The following is a 13,205-nucleotide window of genomic DNA, read 5'->3' on the forward strand; positions in this document are numbered from 1 at the left end:
GAGCTGCAGACCCCACCCACCCAGGTCATGAACTGCTTGAACCCCTTCCCTCTGGAAAGAGGTGGAGGAACATCAGAGCCCACAAACCGACTGAAGCACAGCTTCATCCCCAGAGCGGTGAAATCCATCAAACCCCGCCCCCACCTGCCCCCTGGGCGATCCACTTTTGTTTGACGGAAGCGGGCCACAATCAAGCCATCACATCGCCGGAGGTAACCAAAAGTATCCCAAATGACCCAGCTCTCAGCCAGATGTGGGCCACTGCCCACACACCACATGGAGTCATGGCTCCTGGGTGGAAACGCTTCTACACTTTCCTGGCCACAATGCTACGTTTCATGAGGTGATCAAATATAGTAGAACTGACTGAAATAAGAGACAGTTGGTGTTCAGATTCACCCTGAACTGGAACACATCCTATGACCTTGTTTGGCCTGAACGCCTAATGAGTCACAATGAAACCATGACCATGTTTCATGTCAAATATAAGCTGAGAACTGCTCTGAATTTGTAGCTATTTGCCATTAAATGACCTTCGGAGTGTGAAATGCTGGCATGTCAGAGGTCACATCTGGTTGAGACTCATCTGGGGTCTGAGATAGTAATGCTGCATCAGTGATGAAGAAACCTGCTGAAGAACTCAAGACTTTACCAAACTGTGGAACAACTGGTGACAGCAGAGGACTATCCTTTTCATTTCTTTGACAGCAACAAAATAAAAGGCAAAATAGAACAATTGAAACCAGTTCAGAGGAGTGGACTGAAAGAAATGTGAATATAAGTTGAAGCAAGAACAGTTCACGCTGAAACTGTTGAACGCTGGAACAACTTGAAGGGAAAGAGGTGGAGCAACAAAAACTTCAAAAACATCACGCTCATCTTGTTCCTCTTCTCGTGGCCCTTTAAGAAATCAGACGTTCACATTTTGACACTGTAAAGCAGCAGTGTAATGAACAGGCCTTTCAGTCGAGGTAATGTCACAGAGCTCCACACTGAGCGCCGCTCTCAGCCACCCAGCACTTTCAGATACACTCTGCACTTCTCGGAGGCTACTTTGCACATCAAAAAAGTCATTTGCACAGCGATTTTCATGTTGAAATTCGTGATTGAAAACTTTTAACTGTCCGGCGGTCCGGTCGGGCTGCATCACCTCCGGCACGCAGCTGAAGTACCCATCTAAAAGCAGGAAAGCAGTGTACTGTCACTTCTGGTGAACGAACGGTGCAAAGGCTGATAGTTATCACCGGACAACATGGCTCCATAACCTCCTGCAGCTGGACGAGACCATGTGGTTCCACTGGTGAACGAACTCCTCAATGTGAGAAGGTCCCAACTGGAGAAGGGATGCAAGTTCTTTGAGGAGTGGTTCATCTGCAGTTATCGAGGTCAGAGCTCTGATTCTGCCGCTGTTGCTCGTTTGCTGTTTACAGGGACAGTTCAGTTATGAACAAACAAGAATTTAAAATGAGGCAGAGGCTGGTAGAAAACAGAACATCTGTCAGTGTCAGGACAAGAGGACATCTCAGAGGCCGGAGCTCCTCAGCTGACCTGTCTGGACGTGTCTGATCCACGGCGACCTTTAACCTACTCTCAAAACCTGCCTGCTGAAGAGTTCTGTCTCCCCAGCAGCTCCAGGGAAAGCGGCTTTGTGTAGCGCCGGTTTTCAGCCTCTTCCGCCAGCTATACATGTGCCTGTTTTAAATGGACTCTTCTTGTAGGTTTTGGTGAATGTGAGAATGTGTGTGTGTGTGTGTGCATGTGTGTGTGTGTGTGTTCATGTTTTACGGTGGTGTCCAGCCAAAAGATTCCCCCGGGCACCGGACGCCACTGAAGAAGGTTCCGGACTGGCCCATGAGTGGAAACAGGCGGGGGTGGGAGCACAGATTCTAGAGTGGTTGAAGATTTAATTTATGACTGAGATGATTTGTTGAGGATTATTCTGAAGTGTTCTTCTCCTCAGATCATTTGAAGGGTTTGTGGAGGAGGATCTTTGCACAGTTTCATGAACAATCTGGATATCACACACAAGAAGACAACCAGCCACTGAGTCAAGCTGCTTCATCAGCAGATGGCCTGGTCTCAGTGGAAAGAAAGTGGCTCTGAACAATCATTGACATGAAGAATCTGTCATGAGACGTCGACTCGTCTTGTCTTTTCCACAGGAACTTGCTCTTTAGACCGTTACTCTCCATTTCTTGCCATCTTTGACCTGATGACAGGAAGTGTTTGAAAATTCACCATGAAGTGACTGATGAGGACTTTGGGCTGGGATTAAACAAGTTCTATTCTTCTCACTCCTTTCTGAGCAGAATCATAAAAAAAGCATTTTTTTTAATGTTGCTGTTTTGTTTATTTGTCTTTTTATTTCATTACATGGTGGATTATAGTGTTCTGCCAATTATGTATAAAGCACAAAAAAAACCCCACTTCAGTCATGGATATTCAGAGCAGATTTGCAATAAAAGAAAGTAGCTCGAACTTCAAGGAACTTGAATCTTCACCAAACCTAAATGTTGAACCACATTGAGGGAACGTTGCAGTTCAGTACAAGGAGTCCAGTTATGGAACAATCTAGATCTAGAATCAGAAGAATGTAACTCACACACCACATTCACTATGTTTTAGGCCAGAGTCACCATCAAAACACAAAGAAGCACAAAGAGGATCTGATATGAAGCAGCAGTGTGAAGAGCCAGAGAGGCTGCAGGCCGCTCACTCTGCTGCTGTCTGGGAGTTGTCTGCTGGTTCTCCTCTGGGGTTTCTGTTGTTTGCTGCTGGTTTTCAATTTTGACAGAATATGATGACATGAGATGAAGGAACAGAGAAGATAACTTCATTCTTCTTTATGCTCACTTTTATTCAAGATCCTGAAAAATGTTCTGTATTGACTGAGCTCAGAGAGAAATGGATTACAGATCACATGAAAAGACTGATAACAAGGAATTTCCTGACAGACTTCAGTTTACAAACTGATTTTACATTTTCAGCCCACATCAGTTCTTTAGAGCCCACAAGATGATGAGATTGATTAGAAAGAGGAATGTCTCAAACAGGGAGGAGGAGGAGGAGGACACACAGTGATGATTCTTTGTCACATCCAGAGGAACCCTGGTCCAATGCTGGACTCACAGCTCTTCACACTACACCACTGACACTCGGAGCTTCTGGTGGGTCCTCTGGACGAAGCTCTGCTCTCATCTCCACCTGTAGAGAGATGAGAGGAGATGGTCAGAGTCTGTGAAGCAGTGAGGACTTCAGTCCTGTTCAGAGCAGCAGTCAGCAGCAGTTCAGAGCTCATGAAGGACCACCACTGTCAGACCAACACCTTCTTGCTTTGCTCTCGGAGGAGGCAGATGCTTTTTCTATCGCTCCCTACTGTGTTTCTCCCTCCCTATTGTCTCTGCGTGCTGCTGCCTTTGTCTTGTCTATTTGACCGGAATAATCACTCGATTTGGGTTTTCAAACTAACCAAAATATCAACCATGGAATTGATCAGCTGGTCTCTCAATGAAATTGATACGATCATTTCAACAAAGAGCACAGGAGCGGGGGATCCTGTCTGCCCGGACGGGGCTCGGCATGCTGGGTATGTGATGGACACCTGGGACATGTGGAGGGGTGTCACATGCCTGGCACCCCTGTCCGTGGGGGGCATAGGAATTGTTTGCATTTTCAGATTTATGATGATCGGCCTGCGGCTGATTGGCTTGTGCTGCAGCCTGATCTTCTGCGGGATTAAGAAGACCACCACCACAAAAGACGTCCAAGGGAGGACGGCCTTTTCAAATCAATGGGCAAAAGCTGACGCTGACCGTTTGAGCGAACTCTTTCGAAAGCTGGACAATTTGGGTTATGGACAATTGAGAGGCGAGTTGGATGTCACCATCACTGAGAGGGTTAAACTCAGCTTTTGCCCGAAAGAAGCTGAGAACCAGCAGAGAAAGGTCAAACTGCTCCTTCCACGACAAAACAAGATAACAACTGATTGCATCCGGCGCCCCTTGGAATTCAAAACAAATATCCTGGAAAATCCAAGCCCAGGGATTGCTTACTATCTATGGCCTTCAACTCTCTCTCCAAATTCCACCCCGCCTCACCTCTGGGCTGCTTCCGTCGAGGTCATCTCCACAGCGACTGCCATCTGCGTGTGGGGTCACTACGAACTGAATGCGGAGGGGGACGGGCCAAACTACACACACATACATGGACTGACGAACTGATAGCCTCACACCTGCACCCACGACGTGTCCGTACCCCCCGACCAACCGCCTCCCCCACCCTTCTGCTGACGAACAGGTATTGGGGTTGACCGGGCGCGCTGAGGAAGCTGCGAAGGTTGATTCTGCTGAACTGATGCAACTGTCTTATGTCTTTGCTGTTTGTGTGTGCGGGTTTGTTTTTTTGGTCCCTCATACTAACTTTGTTTAACCGAGGAAGCACAGTCTGTAATGATGTGCCTTTTTTTGATTCCCCGCTGGCCCCCCTCCCCCGTTTTTTTTTTTGCCCATGTCAGGCGCCTGTAAAGGGCTGCCGGGGCAGACATGAAATTTCCCCTTGTGGGACTAATAAAGGCATAGTTCATTCATTCATTCGTTCATTCATTCATTCATTCAACACAACAAGCCTGTGGCTCCTCTGATTGGCTGACTGTGTGTCCTCTGCTGTCCAATCCAGAAGCTGCTCAGCGTTCTCCTCTCACAGCCTCACTGAGAGTCAAACACTGGATCTTTGTTCTCACACTGACTGTGTTTAGTCCAGACCTGCTGAGAGCAGCATGGACTCACTCCAACCATCTACTGACCTCAGAGTCTGCAGGCTGCAGTCTGGACTCTGCTTAAGATCAACCAGCTGCTGCACATCTGGAGCCTGCAGCTGGTTGGAACACAAGTGGAGCTCCTTCAGGTGGGAGGGGTTAGACTTCAGAGCTGAGGCCAGAGAAGAACAGCAGATCTCTGACAACCTGCAGCCAACCAACCTGAATAAAGAGAGAAAGCAGCAGAATCAGTGAGGAGGAACCGATCAGATGTATTGATGGAGAAATGAGCAGCTCCACATTACTGAGTCCTGATTAATGAGCCATTCTGTTGTTGTAGATCTTCATCACACACAACAAACACACACCTTCTCATGTCCACACACATCAGTCACCTGCTGCTGAGCTCAGTCCACTCTCTCACTGCAGGATCAGAGTCTCAGATCACAGCTGCTGACAAACATTTCTCCTTCTACAACAGTAACAGACAATCAACTGACCCCAGAGTCTGCAGACCACAGAGTGGACTCTGCAGAAAACCACACAGCTGCTCAACTCCTGAATCCTGAAGATCAGGGTTCAAGCTCAGGTCCAGATGTGCCAGATGCTTCTGGAGGGAGGGGTTGGACTTCAGAACTGAGGCCAGAGAAGAACAGCTGATCTTTGACAACCTGCAGCCCTCCAAGCTGAATAAAGAGAGAAAGAAGTGAGATTGAACGACAAAGATTGATGTTGAAGTGATGAGTGCTCAAGAAGGTTCAGACTGGAAGAGTTTAGAAATTTAAAGTCCAAACAGGTATCGGCAAGTACTAACAAATAACGTGCCGATGCCATTTACAGATTCTCGTATTGCACCTGAACGCTGCGCTGTGTTTTCTCCCGGTATTCTCTCTCTGACATTCACTGCTGTGTGATTTGTGTGTTCAGCAAATGACAGCAATGATTTAAAATCCTACTGAGGATGCAGGTCTTGTTCCAGAGCTGGACCCAAGGCTCAAGAGCACAAAAAAGGGTTTAATGGAGCAAAGCGTTAGTTCAGACAGGCATGGAGTCAATCTGCTGGCCAAGCTCACACTCATATGTATAACCCCCAAATTCCACAGCGTACGTCTGCGCTCCACTCAGCTCCGCCCCGCTCCGCTCCGTTTTTTCGAAACCCACAGCGTCGGCTTGGCTTCGCAGCGTCTCTGTTCTGCCCGGCCGGAGAAGCAGAGAAGCGCATGTGCTACATCGACCTCCAAAAGTTGAGCAATCTGGGCCACACTTGCCTTTTTCTCTGTACATCCTTGTAGAAAGGATGACTGGGGTCATATAAAATTTTATGATTCTCCACTTCCAAAATCAGCGTCTCTTCATCCATGGTTGTTGTGCTTCAAGATGCATTTCATGCGACAGGATGTTGACATTCGGGCCATTCAGAATAAAAGGCATACATGGTCCTGAATATCTATTTTGTAGAAAACACAAAATTTATGGACAATAGCCTACAAATAGGCCATATATGCAGCTGTGTAAACATTCAGAAATGGACAAATAAAACGTCTTTTAACAGTTTAAAGTTTTTAATAAAGACAAAATGATTTTATTTTGTATAAAGCCGGAGGTTGTTGGAGTTCTGTTTCCTGTTTGGTGCGATCTGAACTGTGGAAATTTATGTGTACGGAGCAAGTCAGACTGGACCGGAGAGAAAAACAGACCTTAGTTCTATTTTGGACTGAGGGAGCGGAGCGGAGCGGACCCAGACGGAGCTGAATGTGGCACAATGGAGGCTGTGGAATCAACTACAGTCATTAAAATAGCAACGTATTTGCTGCGGGGGTCAGACCGGAGCGGAGCGGAGCGCTTACGGAAGCTGTGGAATTTGGGGGTTAGGGGCAGCCTTATCGTGCAGCCTCACGTCAGGTGATCAGTCCCACCCGGTTGGGCGAACTCCTACGAACCCTCGAGCACCCTATGGAGGGTATAAAGCTGGTCTAGCGTTCCACGACCAGGAGGAAAACAGCATTGTTCCTCCTGAATCTGAGATTCGACTATCTGTCGAATCCTCCTCTCGAGTACCCTGGCATAGACTTTCCCGGGGAGGCTGAGGAGTGTGATCCCCCTTTCGGTGGAGCACACCCTCGGGTCCCTCTTTGTAAACAGGGGGACCACCACCTCGGTCTGCCAATACAGAGGCACTGTCCCCAATCGCCACGCAATGTTACAAAGATGTGTCAACCAAGACAGTCCCTGCACATCCAGAGACTTAGGGTTCTCAGGGCGAATCTCAACCACCCCCGGGGCACTTCCACTGAGGAGTTGTAAACAGTGTTGGTGGAGACCTGCTTTCCTCTCCTGAGGCACCAGACAGTTTGCCAGAATTCCTTCGAGGCTGACCGGTAGTCCTCCTCCATGGCCTCGCCGAACTCCTCCCAGACCCGAGTTTTTGCCTCCATAACCGCTTGGGCTGCAGTTCGCATGGCCTGGTACATGTCAGCTGCTTCAGGAGTCCCAGGAGCCAGCAAGACTCGATAGGACTCCTTCTTCAGCTTGACGGCAGCCCTTACTTCCGGTGTCCACCACCGGGTTCGGGGGTTGCCGCCATGACAGGCACCGGAGACCTTACGGCCACACCTCCGATCACCTCCTTCGACAATAGAGGTGTAGAACATGGTCCACTTGGACTCAATGTCCCCAGCCTCCCTCGGGATATGACAGAAGCTCTTCCGGAGGTGGGAGTTGAAAACCATGCTGACAGAGGGTTCTGCCAGACGTTCCCAGCAGACCCTCACAACACGTTTGGGTCTGCCAAGTCTATCTGGTTTCCTCCTCTGCCAGCGAATCCAACTTACCACCAGGTGGTGATCGGTCGACAGCTCTGTTCCTCTCTTCACACGAGTGTCCAAAACAGGCGGCCAGAGGTCAGATGACATGACAACAAAGTCGATCATTGACCTCCGACCTAGGGTGTCTTGGTGCCAAGTGCACTTATGAACACCCCTGTGCTCAAACATGGTGTTCGTTATGGACAAACTGTGGCTAGCACAGAAGTCCAATAACAGAACACCACTCGGGTTCAGATCAGGGAGGCCGTGCGACCCCCTTCCAGGTCTCACTGTTGCTGCCCACGTGAGCGTTGAAGTCCCCAAGTAGAACGATGGAGTCCCCAGCTGGAGCACTGCCCAGCACCCCTCCCAGGGACTCCGAGAAGGCTGGGTACTCTGCACTGCTGTTAACCCCGTAAGCCAAGACAACAGTGAGGCACCTGTCCCCGACCCAAAGGCGAAGAAATGGGACCCTCTCATTCACTGGGCTGAACTCCAACACATGGCAGCTGAGCTGTGGGGCTATAAGCAAACCCCCACAAGCCTGCCGCTTATCGCCGCGGGCAACGCCAGAGAAGTGGACAGTCCCACCCTTCTCGAGAAGTTGGGTTCCAGAGCCCAGGCTGTGTGTGGAGGTGAGCCCAACTATATCTAGCCAGTACCTCCCAACCTCCCTAACAAGCTCGGGCTCCTTCCCCCCAACGAGGTAACATTCCTGTCCCTAGAGCGAGTCTCTGTGTCTGAGGATCGGGTCACCGGGCACCCTGCCGTCGGCTGCCACCCAATCCACATTGCAACCGGCCCTTACGGTTTCCTCGGTGGGTGGTGGGTCTGCCGGAGGGTTGGCCCACGTTGCCCCTTTGGGCTGAGCCAGGCCCCGTAGGCAAAGGCCCGGCCACGAGGCACTCTCTTGCGACTGGAGAGTTTTAAACTCTAAAGGTTGTTTTTATTTTAATGTTGTACAAATCTGAATACTTAAGTTTTCACCTCTTCTCTACAGAACTCCAAATCCTTCAACATCTGTTTCCTGAATCTTTTCTAACTTTAGTTGTAAACATGAGCTGAAATTGTGGAGTTCATCCTCTTTAGATGAGACTGATCAAAATGGTAAATGGACTACACTTGTATAGCGCTTTTTACCCTGCTTGACAGAGCCCAAAGCGCTTCACACTGCAATATCACATCAACCCTTTCACACCATACTCAGTGGTGGTGGTAAGCTACGACTGTAGCCACAGATGCCCTGGGGTAGACTTACAGAAGCGAGGCTGCCAACGGCGCCATCGGCCACTCCGACCACCACCAACCATTCACTCTCACAACTTTCATACGAGGCAAGGTGGGTGAAGTGTCTTGCCCAAGGACACAACGCCAGTTTTACGCCTGCGGGAGCGGGGATCGAACCGCCAACATTCCGGGTATAAGACGACCCGCTTGAGATTCTCTGTGGATCACTATCAGATAAGCCTGATGTCTGACCTTTATGTAAACACAACTTTCACTGAAACACACTCAAACATGGATTCTGACCTTAGAGTCTTCAGACGACAGAGTGGACTCTGCAGAAAACCACACAGCTGCTCAACTCCTGAATCCTGCAGATGGTTCCGACTCACGTCAAGATGGTCCAGATGGTTCTGGAGAGAGGGGTTGGACTTCAGAGCTGAGGCCAGAGAAGAACAGCTGATCGCTGACAAACTGCAGTTCCACAACCTAAATAAAGAGAGAAAGAAGTGAGATTAGAGGACAAAATCTGATGTTGAAGTGACTGAGAGCTGAAGAAGGTTCAAACAAGTTTAGAAGAGTTTAGAAAATTCCAAACAGCTGAAGCCACCAGGAGGAGAAGAGCTCTCATCAACATGCTGCAGAGCTCACTCCACTCTCTGTCCCTCCATATGGACTCCTCCTAAACTCCTCTTAGTCCTTTGACTCCAACAGATTCTAATTCCAAGGAAGTGAACTGACCTCAGAGTCTCCAGTTTACAGTTTGGACTCTCCAGTCCAGAACACAGAATCTTCACTGATGAATTCTTCAGTTTGTTCATACTCAGGTCCAGAAGTTTCAGGTGGGAGGAGTCAGACTTCAAAGCTGAGGAGATCACTTCACAGTGAGGATCGGAGAGTCGACAGCGAGAAAGTCTGTAATGAGACCCAGAGAGAACGTGATGAGAGAGGACACTTTGTTGGACTTTTGGACATCAGACCTGCTCTCCTGTAGAAACACCACAACCTGCTACACCGTGCTGCAGGTCTTTAGTCCTGTTCCTGCTGAGTCTGACAGGAAGTATTTCATCAGATGGAAACAGTCTCAAGAAGATCAAGAAAAGATCTGCTGGTTTATTTTCACTTTGTCTGAGGACTGATGAGATTAACTCACAAAACTGGAATATATATGAATATTCCAGACAAGAACAGATGCAATGTGTATTAGAACATGAAGGAAGACTGACAGCCTCAGTCTGAATAGGTCCTGAGAACTGAGCCAACCTCTGGAGGGGATTGTTTACATTGAGTAATAGCAGTAAATGTAGGGATTAATGGGACAAATGTTTCTTCAGGACAGATTATTGAGGATCATCTCCACAGAGGAACTACAAGAACCACGTTCTTGAAACATCACTGAGACATTGATCATGAAGACTTGTGGACTCACTCAGCCTTCCTGCAGTTCCTCACAGCTGGGATCAGTCTCCATCGTCCCTCCAATGATGCCTTGTAGTTCTCCAGATCCAACTCCTCCAGGACTTGGTCTGACATCTGCAGCATGTAGGCCAGAGCTGAGCAGTGGATCTCAGAGAGTCTCTTCTTTGATCTGTTCTCTGACTGCAGGAACTCTTGGATCTCCTGATGGACTGAGAGGTCCTTCATCTCCATCAGACAGTGGAAGATGTTGATGCATCTGTCAGGAGACACTTGTTTACTTTTGATCTTTTTCAAGTTCTCAATGACTCTCTGGATGGTTTCTGGACTGATCTCTGTCTGACCCAGCAGACCTTCTAATAGTCTCTGGTTGGATTCCAAAGAAAGGCCATGAAGGAAGCGGACAAACAGGTCCAGGTGGCCGTTCGGACTCCTGAGGGATTTCTCCAGGACGACCTTCAGGAAATCATCAAGAGATGTGAAAGCATGATCCTCTCCAAAGAAGTTCTTCAGTACATCTGTCTTCCTGCTGGTGAAACAGTGAAACATGGAGACTGCAGCCAGAAACTCCTGAACACTCAGATGGACGAAGCTGTAGACGGCTTTCTGGAAGATCACAGACTCTCTTCTGAAGATCTGACTCCAGATTCCAGAGTACAGCGAGGCCTCAGTCACATCCAGACCACACTGCTCCAGGTCTTCTTGGTAGAACAGGATGTTTCCTTTGTCCAGATGTTCCAAGGCCATCCTGCCCAGCTTCAGAAGAAGCTCCCTGTCAGCCTCCGTCAGCTCCTGTGGACCCGTCTCAGGTGCTTCATGGTACTTGAGCTTCTTCCTGTGTGTCTGAACCAGAACAAAGTGGGAGTACATGTCAGTCAGGGTCTGGGGCAGCTCTCCTCTCTGCTCGCTGCTCAACATGTGCTCCAGAACTGTAGCAGTGATCCAGCAGAAGACTGGGATTCCACACATGACGTGGAGGCTCCTGGAGGTCTGGATGTGGGAGATGATCCTGCTGCTCAGCTCCTCATCACTCAGCCTCCTCCTGAAGTACTCCTCCTTCTGGGCATCAGTGAAGCCTCGCACTTCTGTCAGTCTGTCCACACATGTTGGAGGGATCTGATGGGCCGCCGCCGGTCGGGAAGTGATCCAGACCCGAGCCGAGGGCAGCAGATCCCCCCGGATGAGGTTAGTGAGCAGCTCGCTGACTGAAGACTGCTGGGAGACGCCAAGCAGCCGCCGGCTGCTGCTGAAGTCCAGAGAAAGTCTGCTTTCATCCAGACCGTCAAAGATGAACAGCAGCTTGCAGACAGCCAGCTCCTCTGCCGTCAGCTTCTGGAGCGTGGGATGGAAAACAGCCAGCAGTGAGAGGAGGCTGTACGGCCGCTCTCCCAGCAGGTTCAGCTCCCTGAAGGAGAGCACCACCAGCACCCCCACATCCTGGTTCTCCAGGCCCTCGGCCCAGTCCAGACTGAACTTGTGCACCGAGAAGGTTTTTCCACTGCCGGCCACGCCGCTGGTCACAACCACTCGGATGTGTGTGTGCTGCTGGTCTGAGGCTTTGAAGATGTCCTGAACCCTGAGGGCAGAGTGACGGAGGCTCTTCTTCCTGGAAGCTGTCTCCAGAAGCTTCAGCTCAGGTTCCCTCTGAAGCTCCTCACTGAGTCCCTCTGTGATGTGGAGCTCAGTGTAGATCCTGTTGAGGAGGCTTCCTCCTCCTGGTTCATCACTTCCTTCAGTCACATGTTCACATGTCTCCTTCAGACTCTTCTTATGTTCTTCTAGAAGCTGCTGCAGACCCACACCTGCTCAGAGACAACAGCATCAATCAGACTGCACACAAACAACAAGCTTTCATGTCTCTACAACACAACAAGTCCCAGTCCCTCAGCAGAAACATGTCCACTCTTACTTCTGGATCTTTCTGGCTGCTCCTCACAGACATCACTCCTCCTCTTCCTCTTTCTGTGGACACCAAGCAACATTTTCCTCTGAGCAACACAACACACAGCAAAGAGTACACAAAGAGACTTCCTTTGGAGAAAATGAAAGAAAAAACAGTTTCTTACTTTGTGTCTGAAGGTCCAGGTTCACCACTGAAGTCTGGTCTATGATCTTTGGACCGGTCACTCTTCAAAGACAACCTAAAAGGGAAATCAGAGGATTCAGAAACTGCTTGAATGGTTCAGTCAATTCACTGTAAACTCAGTGGATGTAAGGAGATGAACCATGGCAGAGGTCAAAGGTCACACCCACACAGCCCAATCAGGAGTTTGACAGCAGGTCCAAATGTTCTGTTGGCTCATTGACAGATCAGGAGGTTCTGACAGTTTACACACATTCATTCAACATGTGAGACGTACATGTCCAACCTGGAGAGGAAGGTTCACACACCTTCCACACATGACGGCAACATTAGAAGAGTCAGATCACTCTGTGGTGGCAGGAAGAAACACTGAGAGACAGACTGAAGAGAAGAGAGGCCACACTGCAGGAGCAGCTGACGGCTCTTACCTGTCCACACCTGATCTGCCCTCCTCTTCATCCACACCAGACATCTTCAGTCACTGAGACACAGAGCAGCAGCAGCCATCAGAACACACACACACACACACACACACACACACACACACACACACACACACACACACACACACACACACTTTGATAAAAACACAACATCAAAACTATCATCAATTAATCAGTTCAGTGTTGTGAGACTGAGTGAGCCTGTGAGTCTGAGCTCAGGGCACCAATCCCCTCCTTCACAGATAAGAATCTGTCTGACAGGAGTGGAGAAACAGTCAAGTGGAAAAAAAAAACAACAACAACAACAACCAATTGTGAAGCTTCTGGACTCCGAACTGGTGAGTCGTCTGTTTTTTCAGAACGTGAAGCCGGATTTGAAGATGTTTCAATTTTGAATATCTTTGTACAGGTGCTATCAGTTTAATCGCATGAATAAAGATTGCAGAAGGGAGTGCTGTTATTAATTTTTTTTAAAGTGCAGT

The 13,205-nt window shown here is 49.0% G+C and overlaps 1 protein-coding gene across 1 annotated transcript; it reads right to left on the bottom strand.

The window, feature by feature from the left end:
- Positions 1-4,809: 4,809 nt before the first annotated feature.
- Positions 4,810-12,599, bottom strand: LOC115402268 (NACHT, LRR and PYD domains-containing protein 3-like; the record flags this gene model as incomplete). Its single annotated transcript, XM_030110783.1, has 6 exons — positions 12,589-12,599; positions 12,272-12,338; positions 10,211-11,991; positions 9,523-9,696; positions 5,254-5,439; positions 4,810-4,975 (listed from the first exon to the last, which is right to left on the bottom strand). Coding segments are annotated over exons 1-6 (2,385 nt in total), but the record flags the coding sequence as incomplete, so codon positions are not given.
- Positions 12,600-13,205: the final 606 nt, after the last annotated feature.

The sequence above is a fragment of the Salarias fasciatus genome, chromosome 15 (assembly GCF_902148845.1).
Source record: "Salarias fasciatus chromosome 15, fSalaFa1.1, whole genome shotgun sequence".
Lineage (NCBI taxonomy): Eukaryota > Metazoa > Chordata > Actinopteri > Blenniiformes > Blenniidae > Salarias > Salarias fasciatus.